General features: G+C 38.3%; 1 protein-coding gene across 2 annotated transcripts in view; it reads left to right on the top strand.

Annotated features, from left to right (window-relative positions):
* Window positions 1-23,659, top strand: part of Serpini1 (serpin family I member 1) — an 82,654-nt gene extending 58,995 nt beyond the window's left edge. Inside the window, exons 6-9 of one of the 2 annotated variants that reach the window (XM_032898235.1) lie at window positions 2,465-2,562; window positions 19,316-19,402; window positions 21,657-21,746; window positions 21,947-23,659. In XM_032898235.1, the coding sequence (XP_032754126.1) occupies window positions 2,465-2,562; window positions 19,316-19,402; window positions 21,657-21,746; window positions 21,947-22,023 (352 nt within the window). In that variant the 3' untranslated portion in view covers window positions 22,024-23,659. The remainder of the gene's footprint in view (window positions 1-2,464; window positions 2,563-19,315; window positions 19,403-21,656; window positions 21,747-21,946) is intronic. The other variant, XM_032898236.1, reaches the window with a different exon arrangement.
* The last annotated feature ends 1,264 nt before the right edge of the window (window positions 23,660-24,923 follow it).

The raw sequence follows: 24,923 nt of genomic DNA, 5'->3' as shown, positions 1-24,923 counted from the left end.
GAAACATTAACCTGCCAAGCTTACTGTTTCCCAGCAATTCCTCTTCATATCTGGGCATTATTTCAATAGTTATTTCCTTCTAGATCTTACAGTGTCAGAAATTATGCTAAAATCATAGGTGGTTTTACTTGTCTTGTTACATAGACTGGTGCCTAAAAATTTATATCCAGCATTAAATACGCAGCAGAAGGCAGCATCAGAAAAAGAAAAACATTTCTTACTCACATATTCTTGTGTTTTGTCTTTAAAGTATTAAACATGTTTTCATTTATTAAATTATAAAGTGCAAATATGTTGAATCCATATCTCTTACTACAATGACTGGTGATATGATTCATTGGTTTAGGGAAAGATTTGTATATTAACCAAAGAAATAATTTATATAAAGATAAGAGTCAATTCACAGCTACAATAATTAATGTTTTATTTCTTTTTACAAAGTTGTGCTTAGTAATTGAAATCCTTTGAAAATAAAAATTTATTCATAAAAACTTACACTATTGAACACATAATATTTACCTAATTTCTATTGATAAGTATTCTTTGAGATATCATGAAAACATGCTTATTTGTGTGACAGAGTTAAGTATAATCACAATGATGTTGTTTTTTTAACAGTAAAAGGTTGCATGGATTTGAAAGGCTTATTTTATTAATTTTACAGTTAAGATGGACACTTGTTTTACCCTGTCCATGGTAGGTAGGGGATGGAGAAGCATTATCAATAGACTGGATTGGAGGATGGGGACTAAGTAAATTTGCAGCTAATCCCTTATTGGCTTGAAAAATCATGAATACTACTTAATACATCACAATATTTTGAAAATTACTCATTCAAAATGTTGTAAAAATATAAAAAGTAAAAAAAAAAAAAAAGTATTGTCTTTTACCCCGCTAGGTCCGGCACCTCAGTGGGGGCAAGATATCTGCTAGATTTCTTGGTGGAAACACATCCCAACTCCTCGGCGGCCCAGTGTCTCCGGCCACCACACACTTTCCTACACTCAAACCATCACATAAAAGAACACACAACACAATAACCTTTAACCCAATTGATAAGATATAATTGCCCACTTAAACATACAAAGCCCCGTACCATCGATCCCTTAGGAACATTAATAACAACCTGTAAATACACAGAGCAGAATCTTAACATCACCTGCCATGGCTTCTCACCCTCTCCCCTGTCCTGTCTCTTCCTTTCTGTCCTAGTCTCCTCCTCTTCCTTCAAACTTCTCTCCCGCCCACCCTTCCTTCTCCTCCAATGACAGGCCTCCTTCTATCCTGTACCTGCCCCTCACCTGTACTTTACAAATTCCATGGAGAGGTGGTTCTGGTGAAGTCACCTGAGTTCTGAGTAGTGACTAGGCAGCTGTCCTTGGGGCAGTGGAATTAGCATCAAAATACAGATAACTTCAGGGCAAACCACAATATCAAAGATTTTTTGTATTTAGAGAGAGGGAGGAGGTATCAGGCTTGGCAAGTGCCTATACCCATTGAGCCACCTCACCAGTCCCCGTTTATGAGTTTTACATAGGACTTAATGATACCTAACCTCGACATTCCTTTGAAATCTCACGTATTTTAGTTGTGTGTTCATAGCAAATATTTTTCTACTGATGAATTTATTTTTTTAAAATACGTCTTTATTTTATTTTTATATATGCAAATATACTGTTGCTCTCTTCAGACACACCAGAAGAGGGCATCAGATCTCATTACAGATGGTTGTGAGCCACCATGTGGTTGCTGGAATTTGTACTCAGGGCCTCTGGAAGAGCAGTCACTGCTCTTAACCTCTGAGCCATCTCTCCAGTCCTCTACTGATGAATTTAAATTCTATCATGTTATCGTACTTTCTTTGATCACGCCTCCTTTTATTTGGAAACAATACATTTACAATATATTCTGATCGTGCTTTCCCCTCCCCCAGTTCTTCCCAGAATCTCTGCATCCCTCCATCCACACAACTCCACCTCCGTTTTCTCTAAAAATCAAACAAAGCCAAGAACCTCCCATTCCTTTCTCTCTCGCCTCCCCCCAGAAACCAGAGAAATTAAAATATATAAACCAGAGACTAATAAGACAGAAAACCTTTAAACAAAAGAAGATGAGACAAAAATTCTATAAAGAATACCATTGAGTTCAGGTTTCCTTAGTGTTGACCACGACCTGCATGCAGATGGCGTTTCACAGCTGAGAGGGAGAATAGACCCAGGTTCCCACCCCTAACCAACAAGCTATCCCTGTAATTGGTACCCACTTGCAAAAGAAGAACTAGTCTTTTCCAGTTGTGACTCCCTGTTTTATAAGCCTAATCACAGACCTCTTTCGGTCAAAAGCCAATTTTAGCATAATTTATGCACTATAAAATACACTTTATCATCAACATGTTAAACATTTATCCTTGTTCCAGGTAAGACACTGCTGTATCTAAATATTTTCTTACCATATCTTCTCCAAGGTTCACCGTGGAACAGGAAATTGATTTAAAAGACATCTTGAAAGCCCTTGGGGTCACTGAAATTTTCATCAAAGATGCAAATTTGACTGCCATGTCAGGTAAGTAATAAATATCAATTAAAATGTTATTCATAAAAGCTCTTCAAAATAATGATGGTCTGTCAATCACTTCTCATGAATTTTTTATATATTATCAAATAAATGATGCAAAAGACATATTTACTTATACAAGCTGTAGATATAGCTATATTCATATATCTGGCACGGGCCATTTTAGTAGATTGCTTTCCAGAGCACTTTGTTTATACATCTTCATATTCTCCATCTTGTCTGATACAAAATCTTATAGAATAGATAATCAATGAATATGCTAATCAAATAAATATATCTTACTAGAATAAGTTATATAGGAAAGATGAATTAATACTTCTTGTTGTGAGAAACAGACCAAAGATTCTTTTAAACAGAAGAAAAAATACTCAATGAGATGTAAAACTTTTCCTAAGTCTTCAGTAAAAAATAATGTTTCTAGAAAATGAGGGAGGATGGGATAGAGGGCTTCCAGGGGGAAACCAGGAAAGCAGATAACATTTGAAATGTAAATAAATAAAATATCCAGTAAAAATAGTAATTCTTAAGTATACTGGAAAAATATCTTTTTAAACTATTGGAGAATGAAGCTAAAATGTTGCTGACATTAAAGCATTTATGATCATTCAATAACTTTGGATATAGTTTTAAGTGATTAACATAAAGTTTCCATTGATAAAGAAAACAATAAGCTTAAGTCTAAATAAATAAGTTTATATAATTACAATTTTCTAATTTTTGTTACAATAAAATATAAAATCCAGTTTTTTGATAAGGGAAGGCAAATATATATTAAGATGAAAGAAAATAAACTTGTAAGGCCTCTTTACAGTCAATGTAGTTAAACCCAGTACTTCAACTAGAGTGGGAGGTTGTGGAATCCTCCTCATCCATTCCTGTGCTAAAAAAATAAGTTTACTCTTCTAAATAAGCCATCTGCATGCGATCACAGCTTCTATGCCTCTGCTGAATTCTGGAAATATATTCTCTGTTTCAGAAATTGCTTACATAGTTAAATGTGTGAATGCCTATTCTCATGTACTGTTCAGAGTGGGGAAAGACAGAGAGCCGCAGAGGGGGGGAAAATCATAGAATCATAGGGTTAAAAAAATCCTAACACTTACCCTCCAAGAATTACAGTAGCAAGGGCTTTCTTTAAGCCTTTTCTTAGAGCCTCTAATAGTGAGCTCATATATTTCTGATGTATTTGGCAATGTAACTTCTACTTCTCTTCAGGGAGCTTGACACCCTGAGCACCAACAGATATTCTCTAAGAGCATACTGTATAGTTGACTATCTATACAGTGTAGATATGTGTCTACACAAGATAGATCTATTTTCCATTGGTGAATGTCATCAGGGTTCATGTCCCCATTCCTAGAGCTGTAACCATCTCTATGACATAGTTAGGAGGGCCAGAGTAGTGAGTGGAGATTTGAACAATCAGATGGTATCTTTGTACCTGAGTCAGAAATATATTCATAGCTGAAGCAAAGCAGAAAATCTTAATGCTGTCTTCCTTGTAAATTTAGAACATTTATCTTACCCTACTGGCTGAGTTCCCACTGGATAATCACATTCTGCTTTCTTTACAGTGATTCCTCACTGTCTCCCAAGCATCCAGGCAGATATATTATCCAAATATAACACCTGCTACCATTGAGAGGTTAGGTCTGCTTAGGCAAGTCAATCCCTGTGGTCAGTGTGACTTATAATTTTAGACATATTTAGGTTTCTAAGGTAATATCTTATTGTTTTTACTATGACAGAGATATAAACCATAAATGTTTGTTATGATGGCTTGTGGATTTAGAATAAAACTAAAATCTTCCAGAGAGTTTTTAGTCATCTGTAAGCAAAGTGTCTAATCATTTGATCAGACTTACTAGAAAGAGTTAGAGCACAGTGTTTGCTGAGACTAAAATGGGTTGAAGGAAGAAGCCATCCAGGGGTTAGGGTGCATTTTACACTACGGCTCTTGGGAAGTCAGTTATTAAACCAGACCACACTAGTCATCTTGAATACCACCCTGTTTAGGCTTTGGGTTGTTTAAATGCCTCTAAAGTAAACCTCTCACAATTCGCAGTGAGAATTCTTTGATTGTTGAATGAGCAGATCAATAAAACAGTAGTGTGCCAGCACCCCAATTACTCTTCCTTTCTCCCTCTCTCTTTTCCATTACCCTTCCTCCCTTTCTCCTCCCTCTTCCTTTCTCTCTCTCTCCTTCATTAATCAACAAATCATTCATTTGTTTGCCTCTGCCTCTTCTAATTTCAGTGGAGTTTCTTAGCCTTGTCTATTTGGGTACCACATGCTCCTTTCTACGTAGTTCAAATCCTTTTTAGGTGACTAATTTTTCATCTCTCCAAATAACAGGAACACTTTGATGGGTAGGGATTCTTTACTACTACTGCTACTACTATTACTACTACTACTATTACTACTACTATTACTACTTATTCTTATATAAGGGTTGAAACCTACATGAAATATATGAGATATTTTTCTATCAATTTAATTACTCACTTTAATTCCAATTGCTGCCCCCCTTTACATTCTCTCACCAACCCCCATCCTCTTCTCTGAGAAGGTGGTGGATTCCTTCTCTTCAGGGCTAGGTGTATCGTATCCCACTGAGGCCAGACAAGGCTGTCCAGTCAGGGGAAAAGGGACCACAAGCAGGTAACTGGTTTAAGGCAGCCTCCCTCCAGTTATTGGAAGACTTACATGAAGTCAGAACTGCATGTCTGCTACACATGTGCCACAGTCCTAGTTCCATCCCGTGTATGCTCTTTTTCGATGGTGGTTTAGTCTCTGAGAGCCCTCAAAGGTTCAGATTGTTGACTCTGTTGGCTTTCCGGTGGATGTTCTCTCCATTCTGGGGCCCTCAATCGTTCCCCCAACTCTTTCCTAAGTTTCTCTGAGGTCTGTCTAATGTTTGACTGTGTGTCTTTGCATCTGTTTCAGTCAGCTGCTGGGTGACGTCTCTCAGAAAACAGTTATGCTAGACTCCTGTCTGCAAGCATACGGAGTACCATTAACAATGTCAGGGATTGGTGCTTGTCCATGGGATGGCTCTCAAGTTAGGGTGGTTATTGGTTGGACAGTCTCTGCTACATCTTTGTTCCTGTACTTCTTGTAGACGAAATGAATTTGGGGGCAATGTTTTGTGGGTGGGTTGGTGTCCTTATCCCTTAACTTGGGGTCCCGCATGGCAACAGGAAACGGGTACTTCAGGTTCTGTATTCACACTGCTAGGAGTCTTAGGTAAAGTCATCTCCATAGACTCATGGTGCCCCCACCATCTCGTCTCTAGCAGGTCATAGTGAAGCCCCCTATCTCCCCAACTCCCACCAGCTAGATTCCTATTCACTCTCCTGGCCCTCTGGTCTTCTCTCCTGTCTCTCTCCACACTTGATATTGAACACCCCCAGTCCCCTCCCCATAACCTCATCCACCCAGTTCCCTCCCTCCATCTGCCTCCTATGATTATTTCATTCCTTCTAAGTGAAATTCAAGCATCCTTGCTTGGGCTTCCCTTCTTGTGTAGCTTCTTGGATTGCAGCATGGTTATCCTGTCCTTATTGCTAATATCTACCTGTAAGAAGTACATCCTTATGTACATCCTTATTGGTCTGGGCTGCCTCACTTAGGATTATATTCTCAAGGCCCATCCATTTGCCTGAAAAATTCATGATACCCTTGGTTTTAATAGCTGGGTAGTATTCTATTGTTTAAATGAACTACATTTTCTGTATCCATTCTTTGGTTGAGGGACATCTGAGTTGTTTCCAGGTTCTGGCTATTACAAATAAAGCTGCTGTAAACATATGGAGCATGTGTCCTTGTGGTATGGTGTAGCATCTTTTGGGTATGCCCAGGAATGGTATGGCTGGGGCATGGTGTTCAGATTGAACTATTCCAAATTTTCTAAGAAACAAAAACAAACAAAAAAAAAAAACCCACCAGATTGATTTCCCAGTGGTTGTACAAATTTTCCATCCCACCAGCAATGAAAGAGAGTTCCGTTTGCTGCACGTCCTCCACAGCATGTGCTATCACTTGAGTTTTGACCATAGGCATTCTGGGTAATGTAAGATGGTAAACGATGGTGCTATGGTCACTTGATTTGCATTTTCCTAATGGCTAAGGGTACTCAGCAATTCTTTACGTACTTCTCAGCCATTCGAGATTCCTCCATTCAAAATTCCCTGTTCATCTGTGTCGCCCATTTTAAATTGGAGTATTTGGTTTGTTGATGTTTAAATTCTTAAGTTCTTTGTGTATTTTGGTTATTAGCCCTCTTTAAGATATAGGGTTTGTAAAGTTCTTTTCCCAATCTATAGGGTGTTGTTTTATCCAATTGACAGTGTCTTTGGCCTTACAGAAGCTTTTCAGTTTCATGAGGTTCCATTTGTCAATTGTTGATCTTAGAGGCTGAGCCACTGATGTTCACGTGTGCTAAATGAATTCAAGGCTGTCTGACATTCCTTTCTGTTAGATTTAGTGTATCCGGTTTGATGTTGGGGTCATAGGTCCATTTAAACTTGAGTTTTGTGCAGGGTGATAAATATTGGCTCTTATTGCATTCTTCTACATGTAGACATCCACTCACACCAGCACCATTTGTTTAAGACGCTTTCTTTTGTTCACTGTATGGTTTGGCTTCTTGATCAAAATTCAAGTATCACTAGGTAGAGACTATGTAATTCTTTCTGACCTCTTCAAGGACTCAATAAGAATATTTGCATGTGGTTAGTTAATACTTGCTACTTTCCTAAGGTTTATGGGGTTCCTTATGATATATAATATGGATAAAATTTCATGCTCTAGCTCTTATTTTCATAAAACAGATGCTGGTGAGGCAAACATATAAGAAAAGTACCATATTATAAATTTAAGTAAACCTTACCTGATCCAGAGAAAGATGCAGGAAAGAGCTGTAAAACTTTTATTTGTTTATTTTTATTTGTAAGGGTGTATAACTTGAAAGTATATTTGTGTGCCACATGGGCGCAGTGCCCACCAAGGACATAAGAAAGTAGCAGGTCGTCTAGGGCTAGAGTTATAAAGTTGTTACCTGCCATGTTGCTGTTAGGAATCAAATCTGGGTACTTTGGAAAGTAGCTAGTGCTCCTAGCCCCTGAGCCATGTCTCTAGCTCCAAAGTTTGGAAGGCTTATGGAAGAAAGACATAGCAGCCTAATTTATTATAAGATTGAGAAAAATGTTTGTCGAAACAAAAGTTCTCAAAAAGTCAAGTTTCTTTTCCACATCAATCACAGAGAAGAGTCAGCAATAGCTCAAGAGCTTCTTGTCCATCACAGTAGGAAACAATCCTAGTTTAAATATGACTAACTACCCAATCCTAAACGTCATCAGTGACCAGAGTGTGGGAAATCATGGATTAGAGAAAGCATAATGGGAAGAAAGAAGGAAGTAAATCAAAAGTCAGTTAGGACCCCTTGCAAAAGACTGAATAGAATCAGTATAGATGTCTTTGAATCTGAATAGAAAGAAGTATTTGAATGCTGAGATTATTTCTGAGCGATTTAGAAAGTAACAGCATTTCTTCGCTCTAGAATAGGGATATATGTTTCCTGGTGAGAGAGGAATGTTCATTTTGTTGTTATTTTTACATATGTGCATGTGAGATGCTGTGTGTGTGTGTGTGTGTGTGTGTGTGTGTGTGTGTGTGTGTGTTTGTGCATGAGATGTGTGATGTGATGGTACGTGTGTGATGGTGTGTGTGTGTGTGATGTGTAATGGAGTGTGTGTGATAGAGTGTGTGTGATGGGGTGTGTATGTGATGATAAAGATGATGATGATGATGATGATGATGATATGTGTGTGTGTGTGTGTAATGTGTGATGAAGTGTATGTGATGGTTGTGTGTGTGTTTGTGATGGGCGATGGGGTATGTGTGATGAGGTGTATGCATGTATTGTGTGGTGTGTGATGGGGTGTGTGTGTGTGTATGTGTCTGTGTGTGTGTGTGTGTGTGTTGCTAAGCATTCACATGTAAATATGTGGATACTAAAGGAACCCTGGGTGTCTTCCTCTTTTCCTCTCCATCTTTATGAATAATCTCCCGCTGAATCTAGCCATTGTCATTTGAGCTACACCGGTTGCCCAGCAAGCTTCTGGGATCCATTTGTCTCTTCTTAGAGCTGGGATGATTGTGTATCGTGCCACATGAGTATTGTATTTTTCACATGAGAACTAGAGCTCAGAACTCAGGTCCCCATAATTCTACAGCACATACTTTACCCATAGAAACATCTCACCCACCTAAAATTTTTTTCTCTTACAGATCTTAGTACCATTTGTAATATAACCTTGTACACGTGTTACTTTGTCAACAAAAATTTTATTTCATATTTTAGAAAAACTATTTAAACAACAAGTTGATAGTATAGTCAGCCTGCAAATTTGAAAGCAGTCAAGGAACAGTCCATCATTGTAAACTGCAAGATTCTTAAATTATGGACGGAAAGGAAAACAGACAACGGGTGTCATCTCCTTTTGCATCAGGAGAAGTTAAGTGACTTTGAAATCTTTTGCTAAGCTCCTGGCAGAGCCTCTTTCATTTTTATCCCTTTGAATCCACTCTTGTTTGGATGCTTATTACTACTGCCTTAGGCTACTTCAATACCCTGCTAAATGGACTCCAATCTCTCTGCAATCTTCCACTGCCAAGATTAATCACCTTAACACTCTCAGATCATTGCAGCACCAGCTCAAAACCTTTGCTTTGTGGTCATGCTTGCCCATTCCACAAAAAAATTCTCACACCTCCCTCCCAAGTTCTACTTAGCCTGTATTCTGGTGACTCTGAACTTGCTCTGCACCTCCTATCTCCCCAGGTCCTCGCATCGGGGAAATCTCTTTCATTTGAAATGAACCTCACTCCCAGATAGCTCAAACATCATCAACCCAGGCATTAAGGCCCTGGTATTTTATGATCCTCTTTGCTGCACATCACACATCTTATTTCATATGTTTGTTACTCATGCATCTAATATCTCAGGTATTCCATGTAGAATATAAATGTCCCAAAGATTGGCTGTGACACGTTTCCTCAGTGCCCATCAATTTAACTTACCCAGTATTCAGTGGATGCAGATGTGGATGAGGTAGGCTGTTCAATATTCATTATGTTGACTTCTTCATCTCAATTTGATATCCATTGCTTCCCATGCTAAATTCCATTAACATAAAACACAATAAAGACTCATACAATAAACAAGGAGTGCTCACTACTGAGAATCATTTTCTGCTTGGGTTCTGTTTAAAATGCTCAGATAGTGGCAGCAAGGATCCTTGTATAGAGGAGGGCTATTTTTATAATAGAAATGAATGACATTTGGATTAATAGGTAATCTTCTTGGATGGTATAAGGGGCCAGAAAAAGAGACTACTAAATCCTTCAGCATAAAGTACAAGCTTTAATAAAGAAGGCAATAAAATAAAGGACTTAAAAAGACACAGGGAAAGGCATATTCAGGTCAAACACAAGCACTGTAGATTGATGCCGGCCTAGCTCCTGTATCCTTCGCCATGTTCCTCTTTCTCCTTGCATTGTAAGCCAGAGGGCTTGTTCCTCTTTTCATTGCCACAACTCAACCTCTATTCCTACATTTTTATCTGACTATTGAAAAGTGAATGTGATCTTCCTGCCCCGATGTATTTGCTCGTTTTAATTATCCCTTTACTAGTATCTTCTAAACTTAAAGCAATCAAATGCTGTTATTTCCGGATAAAGCCTTGGCTCTCTGACATCATGGTCACAACTCATACCATAAGAGCATTTGTCTGCTGCTCTCCTTTTTCCTCCTAGTCCACACTCCATGGAGACCTTTAAGTCACTCCTGCTACTTTTCTCACATTGTAATTGCAATACCATGTCAAATGACCTTGCCTCCTCCTCTTTGACTAGTCTGCTTATTCTTCCAGAACCATCCCAGCTGTCACCCTTGCCTGGCCTCCCTCTCTCTTCCTAGGCAGTTTCCTTCTCTTCACATGGTACCTGGTAGGGCTTCACACCTAAATCTGTCACTGTGTCTCACCTTTTACTTGGACTGTCTTCTTATGCATTTGCCCCAGAGCGACAAGCTGTTCCAAAGCTTGTGACTGTGAGAAAGGTCACTCTTTCTTCAGAGATCAGCACGGTGCTGCCATGGCATGAAAGTGAAGAAGTGTAGGACACCTCCTGATGGATGCTGCCTGGATTTCTATAGGCTGCTTCTCCCTGCTCCCCATTCTGTCTGCTTCCCATACCCAAGCCCAACCATGCTCAGTTTGAATCTGTCTCTGCACTGGTTTCACCTGCACCGTTGGTCTTCACTAGGCTGGTTCTTTTACATTCTCTTGGCCTCAGGTCCTATGTACTCTCCCATTTTTCCCTACCTAACACTCTTCCAAGATGTTCCTACTGCCCCTATCACCTACCAATATACTGTCGAATATTGTTTGCCCAGGTATATGAACCGCATCTGGAAGTCATGGTCATTTGTGGATTTACTTTACTGGTGTTCATTTATTTATGCCCACCTCCTTTATAAGGAAGAGGCTGCTAAGTGTCTATAGTATGCTAGTATATATGATAGCTACTCAGTATATGAATGAACAAACAGTGAATACGTTCTGCTTCTGCAACAAAATCTGAATGAAAACAAACATTGTTTTAATCTAGAAGAAGTCAGACTCCGGGAAATGTTTCTTAAGTTTTATGGGTGGTGCTGAAACTAAAAATAGTAGTGCCTAGAGACACTATTTTCTAGAGTTCTGCTATGATACTCCATTTGTTATTTTAAGCCTGCCCTTGGTGATGCAGAAGTCTATTTAAAATGGCTGTATTCAGACACGTATATCACAAAGGAAGTAGAGGCCAGCCCTTGCCAGATGGCCATCCTGCCAGCAGAATATGGTCCTCAGATGCTTAGTCTCAGCGCCCTGTACAACAAGACAAATGAAGGACTTGCTCAATAAATATTAGCTCATCGAACTGGATGGATAACTTAGTACTTTTGCCCTGCTTTCTTCACAAGGGTTTTGTTTTCTGCCCAGCTCCTCTCTGGATAGCCTATAGTTTTCTGGCCTTTTCCCACTTATCCATTGCAAAATGTCTGTATCCTGGCAATCGGGAGGAAAGTAGCACCAATCACTGACCAGCAATTCCTACAGTGGCCAGAAGGAAAGGCTGTTTAGAGCCCCTGTGCTGACATTAAGAACAAAAACAAGTTTTAAAAGAAAGAAAAGAAAAGAAACCAATATTTGTAGACTTGGGAGATACAGTCCTCGACACATAAATATGGGAACCTAAGTTCAATCCCTAGAATGTACATTAAAACATCAGGCTGGCAGTGCTAAGGCGGTGATGGTAGAGGCAGATCCCTAGGGCTCTCTGGACAGCCAGACTAGACTAATTAGTGAGCTCCCAGCCACTGAGAGACTTATCTCATAAAACAATGTATATAGCTCTTAGGGATCAGCACCCAAGGTTCAGCCCTGATACTATGTGCATACATGTACATCCATACAAACACTTCTACCCACATGAATACATATCTACATATACTCATACATACATTTCCACAAAATGGTATCCATTCGCTTTGCCCTGCTGAGAAAAAAATTCACAGTAAAAATTGTTTCAATGCTCCTTGCATTCTAAATCAGTGCACTAAATACCTGAGTGCATGATCGGTGTGGTACAGTATGTTAGATGTGGATGAGATGACTAGAACAGGAGAGATGCCATTCCTTGAGAACCATATGGCCTAGCAGGACAGAGGGCTTCTTACTGACATACAGTGTCACAGGGTGAAGTCCAAGTCATTAACCCCACTTAGTCTGCCCTCCCACAGTTCTTCATCCCTTTCCTCCTCCTTTTCTTCTTCCTCTTCCTCCTCCTATCTCCAAGAAGATGTACTTCCACCCTACACCCACCCCCTGCCAGGCCTCCCCACACTCTGGGGCCTCAAGTCTCTGAAGAATTACTTGTCTCTTCTCTCACTGAGGCCAGACCCGGCAGTCCTCTATTCTCTATGTGTCCAGGGCTTCGTACTAGCCAGTGTATGCTGCCTGGTTGGTGCTCAGTGTGTGAGAGATCTTGAGGGTCCACGTTAGTTGAGACTGCTGGTCTTCCTATGGGGGTGCCCTCCCCCTCAGCTTCTTCCAGCTTTTCCCTAATTGAACCACAGGGGTCCCTGGTTTCTGTCCATTGGTTGTGTGTAAGAATATCATTACCCAATCACAAAAGAACACACAAGGTATGCACTCACTGATAAGTGCATATTAGCCCAAAAGTTCAGAATACCCAAGATAAAATTCACAGATTATTTGAAGCTCAAGAAGAAAGAAGACTAAAATGTGGATGCTTCAGTCCTTCTTAGAAGCAGGAACAAAATACTCACAGGAGGGAATATGGAAACAAGGTGTGGAGCAGAGACAGCAGGAAAGGCCATCCAGAGACTGCCACACCTGGGGATCCATCCCATATACAGTCACCAAACCCAGACACTATTGTGGATGCCAAGGAGTGCATATTGACAGGAGCCTGATATAACTGTCTCCTGAGAGCCTCTGCCAGAGCCTGACAAATACAGAGGTGGATGCTCACAGGCAACCATTGGACTGAGTACAGGGTCCTCAATAAACGAGTTAGAGAAAGGACTGAAGTAGCTGAAGGGGTTTGCGACCCTATGGGAAAAACAGCAATATCAACCGCCAGACTCTCCAGAGCTCTCAGGGACTACACCTCCAACCAAAGAGTACACATGGAGTGACCCATGACTCCACCTACATATGTAGCAGAGGATGGCCTTGTTGGGCATCAGTGGGAGGAGAGGACCTTGGTCCTGTGAAGACTTGATGCCCCCGTGTAGGGGAATGCCAGGGCGGGGAGGCAGGAGGAAGTAGGTGGGTGGAGGAGTACCCTTATAGTAGCAGGGGGAGGGGAGATGGGAAAAGGGGTTTCCAGAGGGAAAACCAGGAAAGGGGAAAACATTGAAAATGTAAATAAAGAAAATATCCAATTAAAAACAAATCTGCTTCTGTCTCAGTTAGTTGCTTGTTGGACTTCTTGGAGGGCAGCCATGCTAGGCTCCTGTCTGTAAGCACACCATAGCATCAGGAATAATATCAGGCTTTGGAGCCTCCCCTTGAGGTGTATCCCAAGTGGACCTCCTTTCCCTCGGTCTCTTCTCCATTTTTGTTACTGCAGTTCTTTTAGACAGGAAAATTCTGGGTTAGGGATTTTTACTGTGAGATGGCAACCCCATTCCTTCACTGAAGCCCTGTCTTTCCACTGAAGATGGATTCTAAAAGTTCCCTCTCCCCACTGTTGGGCATTTCATCTGAGGACCCTCCCTCTGAGTCCTGAGATTCTCTCACCTCCCAGGTCTCTGGTACTTTCTAGAGAGTCCCCCATCTCCTACCCCCCAGGTTGCATATTTCCATATTTTTTAAACTTGATCCAATTTGTAGGTCTTTTTAAGCATGTGACTTTTCTGCTCCTCCTCCCCCCTTACTGCTTTTCTCTTGGAACTTTTAGTTTGTATTAATACGATGCATTTTAGGCATAATTGTGAGCAGAACTGTGGCCGTGCTGTCCATGCGTTTTCACAAACAGCACACCCAGAGTCTCACATTATGAAAGAACTAAGACCCCTCATTAAACAATTGCTGGATCTGTACAGCATAATGTGCTGGGTTAGTACTAGAAAATCACACATCAGCAGAAACGAGCCCTCTATTCAGGAGTTCACTTTTCAGACGCATCTCTATGCCAGAGGCTAGGAGTGCTCGGATGAATGGCATAGCCATTGCCTTAAGGGAGGTGGCCGTCCAGGAGGAGACAGACACTAATGCAGGTACCATATCTTAGAAAGGCTTCATAGGATCAGTTTCTGCATCCATGGGAAAAGAATGGTGAGGTCTAATTTAAAGATACAGGAAGCAGAGGAAAGGAAGAAAAGTCTCCCCGGGGTAGAATCGGATCCTTGGGAGGACAAAGGCCAAGGAGGATGTGGGAAAGCAAAGCAGAAGTGAAAACAACATTTTTAACTCGGATGATGTGAAGCAGAGTGCAGGACAGAAACTATGGAATGAATATAAATATGAGTGTAGAGAGGCTGCCTGTGGAGGTCTGGAGCTTATGCAATATGAAATAACCCTGAGGGTGGGGCAGCAGGCAGAGGGGCAGAGGGGAGGGAAGGAGAGTCCTGGTATAAATCAGTTTGCATTTGCATGAGATGATCCCATGCAGAAACATTTCCTGTGAATGGTGTAAGCCGTGCAACCTGTGCAGCCTTCCCATCCCCTTGCTCTGATATATTGTGACAGCCACTGCAAATTAGGAAATGGCCATTTATATATGTCACTACTGCATTTAATTAAATGTATTTTTAGCTGACATAAATAATAGAAAAAATGCATTTTTAATCATGCGCCGTGTACAATTTCAAATACACATATGTACCTTTTAGTATTTTAAAAATTTAAAATTCTAAATCGCATTCATTTACTTATTTGGGGAAGGCATTCACATGTCATAGCACACAAGAGAAAGACAGGAGACAAACTGTGAGGTTTCTCCTTCCATCATGTGAGTCCTGGGGATTGAACCGGGTCATTAAACTTAGGGGGCAGGTGCCTTTACCCTCTGTGCAGTTTTGCCAGCACTAAAATCTTTTAAAAATTTGTCATTTATTATTATATACGTGCATGCATGTGCTAGTGCATGGTGTACATGCCATGGTGATGAACAACTTTGTGGAACAGCTTCTCTTCTCCCACCTTTGTGCGAGTTCCAGAGAGCAAACTCAAGTCATTAGGCTCATCAGGTGGCTCTTGACTAATGATGACATCACGTTAAACACATCTGTCTCCTTAAACAGTTACTCATTTTTTTGGTTTAAAAAAAAGTCAAAACAACAATGGCTATTACCACAAACATTTGGGAATGCTTTAGTGTAGGCTTTTGACATGTACAGCACGTTATCACTTACAGTTAACAACCATAACTCCTATTTAACTGTAAGTTACTGTCCATCAATCAACCTTTCCCTATCCTTCCAACACTTGAACACAGGCCACATGTAAAGGGGTCATGTTTTCTTTATTCCCAGGTGTCTAGTGCATACATTAGAATAGATTTTAAGAGCTACTGCAGGCAGTTTCCTTTCTGCAAAATGATATGGCTGATAGCATTCTGTGTCTTTGTAAACTCCCCTTTAAAGTATTTCATGGGGCTCAGCTGTTAAGGTAGGCACCCGTTGCCCTGAGGCCCTGGGTTCTATTGCTTGTGCCTTCAGGGCCATAATTGTCTTGATTCATGACCTTCCATTAACTGACCAAATAAAGAAAAATCAGAATTTGAAAATAGTTATCAGCTAACAGCTAAATTGTTTATCCATTTCATGCCCTTTGGATTCATGTGTTTGTTTTACCAACTAAAATATCTGATTAATCAAATGGTTTATGGTTTCTTTCAGGGCCATAATTGTCTTGATTCATGACCTTCTATTAACTGACCAAATGAAGAAAAATCAGAATTTGAAAATAGTTATCAGCTAACTGCTAAATTGTTTATCCATCTCATGCCCTTTGGATTCACATGTTTTACCAACTAAGATATCCGATTAATCAAATGGTTTATGTTTCTTTTGTTAAATAAAATAGAAAGTGATTTAAGAGAGTTAATTATACTTGATGATTCACATAGATTTTGGTTGCATTTTATTTTTTTTAGTCATCAAATGTATTTTATAGGAAAAATAATATATGAAACAGGCTATTTAATAATGTCATAACTATTACTAACTATAATCTAAGGAAGCGAATCTCTATTCGGTGTATATTCACAGATGCCATTGTTAGATACCTTGATGACTATTCAGAATAATCAGGTGCTGTTTACCAGACATACCAAAAAATGTTAGTGAGCATTGTTCTCCGTGTGTGGAAGATAATTATGTGTTTTTGAAAATTTGAAGGAAAATGGAAAACAGGTTGGAGTTAATTATAAGTTGTTCAGCAGCTAACGGTAAAAAAAAACTGTGGGTTTTTTTTTTCTGTATGCCTCTGTGTGTGTGTGTGTGCGTGTGTATGTGTGTGTGTGTGTGTGTGTACAGGCATACATGCGTGTTTAGGTACACACTGTACAAGTGTATATAGAGGCTAGAGGTCAACGTAAGGTTTCTTCCTCAATACTTCTCCACATTTTTTTTGAGACAGGCTCTCTTTAGCTGGGCTAGTCTGGCTGACCAGGAACACCCAGTGTTCCTTCTGCTCTGGGTTCCCACCATGCTTACCTTTACAAGTGGGTGCTTGGGATCTGAGTTCAGGTCAAGTTTTGGTGGCAGGCAATTTACCAACCTAGCCATCTACCCAACGCTTTGTATATCTGTACCTTCTACAAATGGTGTTGGGAAACAACAACCCAGTTATTTATCTGTACTTTACCTTAGACCTCCTAGAATTGAAGAAAAGGGAAGAACTGTGTGGAGGAGAACACACTTGAGTAACCCTTTATCCTGCTGTCTGGGCTTCTCCTTTTTCACAAGTTCTTGGCACGCATTTTATGTTTCTTTTGTTTTCATGTTGGGGAAGAGTTAAGAACTCAAAGCTGAAAGAAATTTTATAGTTTCCTACCTTTTCCACAACAAAGTATCTCAGACTGGGCAACTTGATCTTTCCAAGGAAGAACTTCCAAGTTGGTTTTCAGATGACTAGTGGTCAGCCCTAAACTCACATCTGTACAAGTAACATTATACAGTCTGAGTAGATTGTATTTATGTAGTTAGAAATATATACATACATACATATATATGTAACATACATATATATATACATATATATACATATATATATATATATAAAACAAAAGTTTTAAAATATCATGAATTTGTAAGGCCAAGGGAGGTATATGGGGGGATTGAATAATGGAAATGAAAGGGGAAATTATGTAATTTAATTTTAATTTTAATAAAATGATTTATCAAAAATTAAAAGTTTATGTTCTCACTAGCTCTGTAGATAAAAGACCAAACTACAAGTTTTGACAGCATTAGAATTTTCTCATTTTGGGGGAAGGTGGGATATAAAGATACATTTATATGTATGTATGTATGTATGTATGTATGTATGTATATATGTATATATATATATTTATATGTACTCATATTTTTACACATATACATATATATTTTTACACATAAAATATATACATTTTATTTCACATATTATATATACATATGATATACAAATTCATATGTGTATATAACTATATATATTATATATATAATATATATCATCTTTATTACATCCAGATCACAGTTTCCCCTTCCTTCTCTCCTTCTGGTTCTTCTCACCTACTTCACCACTCCCCTACATCCATTCCTCGTTTCAGAAAAGGATTGGGGGATTGAAATTGAAATATTCTGGGTCTCCTTCCTTGGCTTATAGATAACAGCTTATCGACTTATCTTTGCACATACATTAGTTATGTTTCTACAGAGATGCAAAACATGTGGGTACATTTATGTGTGTATAAGTGGGCCTTAAATATATGTTTTCAGTATGTGTTTATAAATAATTTTATAGATAAATTCATCTTTTATAGGAGATGGATAACTAGATAGGTCATTTCCCCAGTGTAGGGGAATGCCGGGGTGTTGAGGTGGCAGTGTGTGAATGGGTGGGAGTAGGAACATCTTCATAGAAGCAAGGGGAGGGGAGAGGGGGAAAAGGGGATAAAACATTTGAAATATAAGTACATAAAACATCTAATAAAAATAATAAAGAAAAAATAAGAAAAATCCACCAATTTAAACGTTAACTCACATCCAAAAACATGCTCCCAGAAACATCCAGAATGTTTATTCAAGTATCTAAGCACTAAAGCTTAGACAAATTGACACATGAAACTAAACAGTCCATCTCCACTTTTCTCTGTAGCTGTCTTAGTTCACAGTCCCCTTGTTGAGGGGAGTCATCCTTAGTCAGAGTCCTCTACTCTGACTTCATTTTAAGACCCTATTTTCAATAAGATCATGTACTGATTCCTATGGGGTCTGAGAATCTGAATGTTTAGAATCATAAATATACCCCAATAGCATTCATTTCAAAGTAAGCAGAAAGGAGATTCAATGCAGAAGATGGTCTTACTTTTATTAAAAAAAAATCTGTGTTTTTAATGTAATCCTGAGGTAATATATTTTCATATGTTCAAATAAGACAGTAAACCAAACTTGAATATCATTTTATATTTTCTCCCTTTTCATGTTTCTACAGACTAGATGTCAATTTTATTTTTTCTTGTTAGTGGCATCTATATTATTATAAAATTAAGTTTAAGAAAAGAATATTTTTAGTCTTACATCTTCAGCAGTTTTCACTTTATACTTATTTCAACATGGAGAACAATAGGTAATATATATATATATATATATATATATATATATATATATATATATTTTCACCATCAAAAAGCAGAGTTTTGCTCCCCTACCCACAGAAATAAAAGAAAAGAGAAATAAATACAGGGAAATTACTGAGGGAAAGAAAGGGGTAAATTAATAAGTAGTTATATAATGAGAACAAATTTTAAACCATACCATTGCTAGTTCTGCTGTGCTGTAGATCATCTTTTTTGTTTTTTTATATCAGTATCTTGGTTTCTCAGGGCTCTCAAACTCACCCTAAGTGTCAAATATTTCTTTGTGTCTGTCACTAATGATCTAATTTCTTCTTTTCAGATAAGAAAGAACTGTTCCTCTCCAAAGCTGTTCACAAGTCCTTCATTGAGGTTAATGAAGAAGGGTCAGAAGCAGCTGTAGCCTCAGGTAGATACTAAGTCATTTTCTGAATGTTTTTTACTTCTTCCAAATTTATAATTTTTAAGTGATCTTGGGTGGAAATGGAGATCCCTTCCAGAAACCATGCCAAAGAGGCCACCCTATTCCAAGTCAGAAGTCAAACATACTAAAGTGGCCAGAATGTTCACAATAGAATGTGAAATATGTCCATACCTAGCCTCCCAATGAGTGACAGTCTGAGAGAAGGTTCTCCTGCAGGGATGTTTGCATAGGAGAATATGTTTATATTCTCCTAATGTGTATTCAAACATTCTTTTTCTTCCTAATTACTCATGGAAGTTAGTTCTTAACTTTTGTGTGTAGAAAGTTGGCTTTGAAAAATTAGACATGCAAATAAGAGTTGATAGATATAAAAATACGTTTAAGTACTTTTAAATATTAATAGTAATACTCATAAGAAAAATTTATTTGGTTTTTGTTTTGTTTTGTTTTTTGTTTGTTTGCTTTGTTTTGTTTTTGAGACAGGATTTCTGTGTTGCCCAGGCTTCCCTGAAACTCCCTCTGTAGAGCTGGCTGACCTGGAACTCAAAAACCAGCTGGCCTCTACCAAGAATGCTGGAATTAAAGGCATTTACCACTACAGCCTGGCTAAGAAAATATTTTCAAATTATAAAATTTTAAATAGATATATATGTCATTTCACATTATAGTCGTTAATTGTCCTTCATCATTTTGTGTGTGATAGATACATGTTCATGTGTGCACACATTGGTATGTGTGTGTGTCAGGGGGCGTTTGTAAGGCAGAGGTAGGCATCAAGTATCTTTCTCAGTAGCTCTCCACCTTACTTTCTTGAGACAGTCTTTGTCACCAAATCTGGAGCTTACCAATTCGGTTAGACTAGCAGGCCAGCTACCCTCAAAGAGTCTTTCTTCTTCCCCAGCACTGAATTAAAATGCACCCCATCCTACCATGCCTAGCTTTTTACATGGATGCAAAGGATCCCTCGCAGCTTTACATGGATGCTCAGGTCTTTATAGTTGTGGGCCGAAACGTTAGTGGTTGAGCCTTCTTCCCAGCTCCACCCTTGATCGTTTTGATGGTTGAGGTTTCCCAAGATAATCAAGACTGATTTACCATAGCGCTTCCTGCTTCCTCTGACTGATTTAGGACCACTTCCATTAAGTGTTAAACAGATAAAATCAAATTTAGGAAAGCTTTCTGTTACATGGTGATACATTAGCTTACTGGCATATATTATTAATAACCTCATCAGTGATAACAATACTTGCGAGAGGATAAGGAAGCAGTCTTATAGTTTATAGAAAAAATGATTAAAATTATCAGGTAACTAGGCAGACTATAGCAAATAAGTAGGAACCTGAATAACCTGCTTCTCTTACTGCTGAATTTTCCTTTCTTAGCATGTAGAACTGCAGTGTACAACACTTCCTACAGACAACAGAAATACCTTGAAAATATAAAAGACTGACTTAAATTTGACAATCCTTTCTTTCTTCTTCCCCTTAATAGAAAGGGCAGTTTAATTAACATACAAAGATTTATCCTAGACGAAGGATAATATTTTTACAACAGGAAGAGTGAATCACCCCATTATTTTGGTTGGTATAGATGGAAAAATGACTTGTATATGGTTGTTTTTTTTTCTTTAATATGGCAAGTATAAATGTTAATGCCATATGCAAGATTTGGGGCAAGGCTTGAGGAACCTGAAGGGATAGAGACTCCACAGCAAGACTAACAGAGTCAACTAACCTGGACCCTTGGGGGCGCCCAGGGAGCATCAAGGATTGGGCCTAGGTACCAACCCCAGCAGATATGAAATTTGGCCTTCATGTGGATCCCCAACAATGGCAGTGGGGCTCTCCTTGACTCTGTTATCTGCCTGAGGATCCATGTTCCTAACTGGGCTGCCTTTTCTGGCCTCAGACAGAGAGGATGTGCCTAGGCCTGCAGTGTCTTGACTTGCCAGGGTGGGTCATGGCCCAGGAGGCCTTCCCCATTCTCAAAAATGGAGAACACAGTGGTGGAGGGTGGGACCATGTGAAGGGGGACTGGGAAGAGGAGGTCTTCAATTGGGATGTAAAGTAAATAAATAAATTAATGGAAAAAAGTTAATGCTTTAAAACATTTCTATCTTTAAAACCCTGCTTTCTGCAGATTGTTACCTTTTCATTAAAGAGACAGACATATCTTTGGAAAGTTCTCATGAGTCTCTGCACATCCATAGATATGTAATGACTTTCTCTCTGCACCATAGGAATGATTGCAATTAGCAGGATGGCTGTGCTGTTCCCTCAGGTTATTGTCGACCATCCATTTTTATTTCTTATCAAGAACAGGAAAACTGGTGAGTGTTTTATGTGAATACAACATTATTTCATAAGCCAAGAAGACATCTATACTTAAGATTGTTTCCAATGTTCTTATACTTTTAAAAATAAAAATAATGTATATTTTTACTTTTTTGAACACTGATTACAGGAAATATATGTCTCATGTCTCATGTTTTTTTATCTCACTCTTCTCTTTCCTTCGAAACCAATGCAGGTACAATCTTATTCATGGGACGAGTCATGCACCCCGAAACAATGAATACAAGTGGCCATGACTTTGAGGAACTTTAAATGATGACGTTTGAGTACAAAGGCAGCAGTAGCAAAGCACATTATGTCTTCAAGTGGTATATATTTAGGATTTTTGTTTTAAAGTATTACTTAAGGAAATATTTAAAATAGTTCTGGATAGTAGTAAATCCACTTGACCTATAAGTTAGCCTGTCCAAAAAAAATGTTATCAGTGTAATGATTATGGTCCCATTGTTGCATTGTGTCTGGTGTGCTGTTGTTTAAAATAAAAGTACATATTGAAAATGTGAACAACTTTTTTCATTTTAGAGCTAGTTGTAGTCTATACAACACTGTATCTGAGATTTGAAAACCATGCCATTTCTTTAGGAATTATAATAAAGTAATCCTACAAGGCAAAAATGTAGAAACTGTTGTTTATGAGTTTTCTCATCATCTTGCAGAATCAACACCAAAGTGAGCGACATACATGTATATAATAAGCAATACTGTGAAGGGAAGGCAAACAGGCCACAGAAATTGAGGTTGTCATTTACTGTAGGGCTCCATGACAAAGATTTATGAAAAAAAGTGGGATACGTAAGGCCCACAGACTTTACTGACTTTGTGTATACTGTAGTATTATACTTTTAAATTATTAAAGTATACATCTTTTATTTATTTTTAAAAGTTTACTGTGACTCAGAATTAATAACAAGCTCAGATATCTCATTAGCTATGCTGGATGGCATCAAGAGCCCCCATAGAGGAATTTCCTTGTACCCTTGAAGTTTCAGTGAGGTTTTTGATGTTCGCACAAAGACGAAATCACACAGTGGCACATTCTCTAGACTATACCCAAGAAAGTCACCAAGTGGGACAGTCATGAACTAGCAAAATAGATGTGATTACTTTATAAAAAAAATCACTGGTAAGTGCATCATATGGAGTGCTTCTTAAACTCACACCTCGTCACCTACTACAAATTCAGTTCTTACCCAAGATATCTAAAACAGAGTAGGGACTACAGCTTTCCAACATTTCAGACATAAGAATGATGCCACAGGGATTTGACCATGAGCTTTGGTGTTTGTCACTTGGGTTGTAAAATTTTACTTGAAGTCAGCAGCACATTTTCACAGACGGAGATTAGAGAGAATCAGGGCGAAGGCAGGAGGTAATTAATCTGCACTAATAATACAATGCCCTTGTCAAGCATTGGTGTGATTCCAAAGTATTTCTAGTACATACTATAGATATGTAAGATTCTTCTGTATATTACAACACTTGAAATACAGCTGTTAAAACATGGAGACATTTATATAGGCAATACCCATGAAAGGATTTATGAATATCCCAGGACACAGTACTTAATGCTGAAATCTTTTACAGCTTATATTTTCAGAGGACTTGTAGTTTATTCATAAATCTTCACGTTATTATAGAATAGTGCTCTTGTTTTCATTTATAATTTATGGAGCTGGGATGCCTGATGTTAATTCAGAGTTTACATTCTGTACTAAGACCAGTCTTTATCTCTGTATCCTTCTTGTTAATATGACATATATGGCTATACCTATATGTTCAATAGTTAGATAAATGTATTGCCTGTAAGGAAAAATAAACATCATTATGCAATCATGTGATTCTGAGAAGTCCCTAATGCTATGCTTATTAACAGATATAAGATTAAATTCTACTACTTGGAATTTTTAATATATATATATATATATAAGTTCGGTGTTATGTAGTTGAAAATGGATGATATTCTCACACTGGTAGAAAGGTTGGAAATAAGTACAACACCAAGCTTTTTCTTGTATTAACTTAGTATTACTCTATGTGCCTGTGTGTGTGTGTGTGTGTGTGTGTGTGTGTGTGTGTGTGTGTGTGCCATAGCGTAGGCATTCATATGCCATAGGATATATGTGAAAGCAGAGGACAAATATGGGAAGTGGGTTGCCTCTTTCCACCTTGGGATCCCAGAATCACACTTAAGTTATCAAGGATTGTACATCAAGGACTTGTATCCATGAGGCCAACTCTCTGGTCTTCAGATTTTTTCTTTTCTTTGGACTTTGCTTTTAATTTCAATAGTTTTCTTTCCTTGAAAAAGTAGCATTGTATATTTCCTAATTGTTTCATTCTCTTTACAATGGATAATTACTATAAGTGTACACACACATACACACACACACACACTCACACTCACACACACACACACACACACTCACACATGTGCATGTACACACCCATACACACAAACACACACATCAAGCATAGAATGGACTTTTGTTCTATGAACTTATGTTTGGGAGAAAATCAACAATTATTCTGAAGTTTTTGATAATAACTGAATTTAGTTATTCATGTGTATGAAGCAAACTGGAATGTATAATTAAAGACAGTATAACCCTATCTATTTTAATATCACCATCAAGTCCAAGCAAATACTAAAATATGATATATGTGTTTAGTTAAATACTCAAGACATTTATTTTATAAGAACAGTGAAAATCAATAGAAATATAGTAAAGAGCATAATTCATTCTCATTAAATATGCATCTTATATGGAACATAATTCACTGATTTTTGATACATAATTAGCTTCTTGAATTAATAATGATAGTCATTTTTCTTATCAGAAAATATGTCTTGTCTTTCTCTAAAACAAGAGTAATGCCAGCATTTCATTTAATAGCTAGAGGCGAGCTAAACCAGTTGAAACTTGTCTTTGTGAAGTAAAGATCTTTGCTGCAATCTTGAGCAAAGATAAAATACAATTCCAAAAAAAAAAAGAAAATATTGGTGAAAACTCTTCAACTTTGCCTTAAACTCATAATGTCAACCTCATGATCCATCTTCTAAAGCAGACATAATGCAAGATTCTTTAGTTAAATGATTAATCTGCAGAATTTCCTAAGATATCAATGACATATCTTACCAAGGTCCCAAGGCT

Source organism: Rattus rattus, chromosome 3 (assembly GCF_011064425.1).
Source record: "Rattus rattus isolate New Zealand chromosome 3, Rrattus_CSIRO_v1, whole genome shotgun sequence".
Classification (NCBI taxonomy): domain Eukaryota; kingdom Metazoa; phylum Chordata; class Mammalia; order Rodentia; family Muridae; genus Rattus; species Rattus rattus.
The sequence above is the reverse complement of the archived record's forward strand: the minus strand, read 5'-3'. Positions and strand labels throughout refer to the sequence as shown.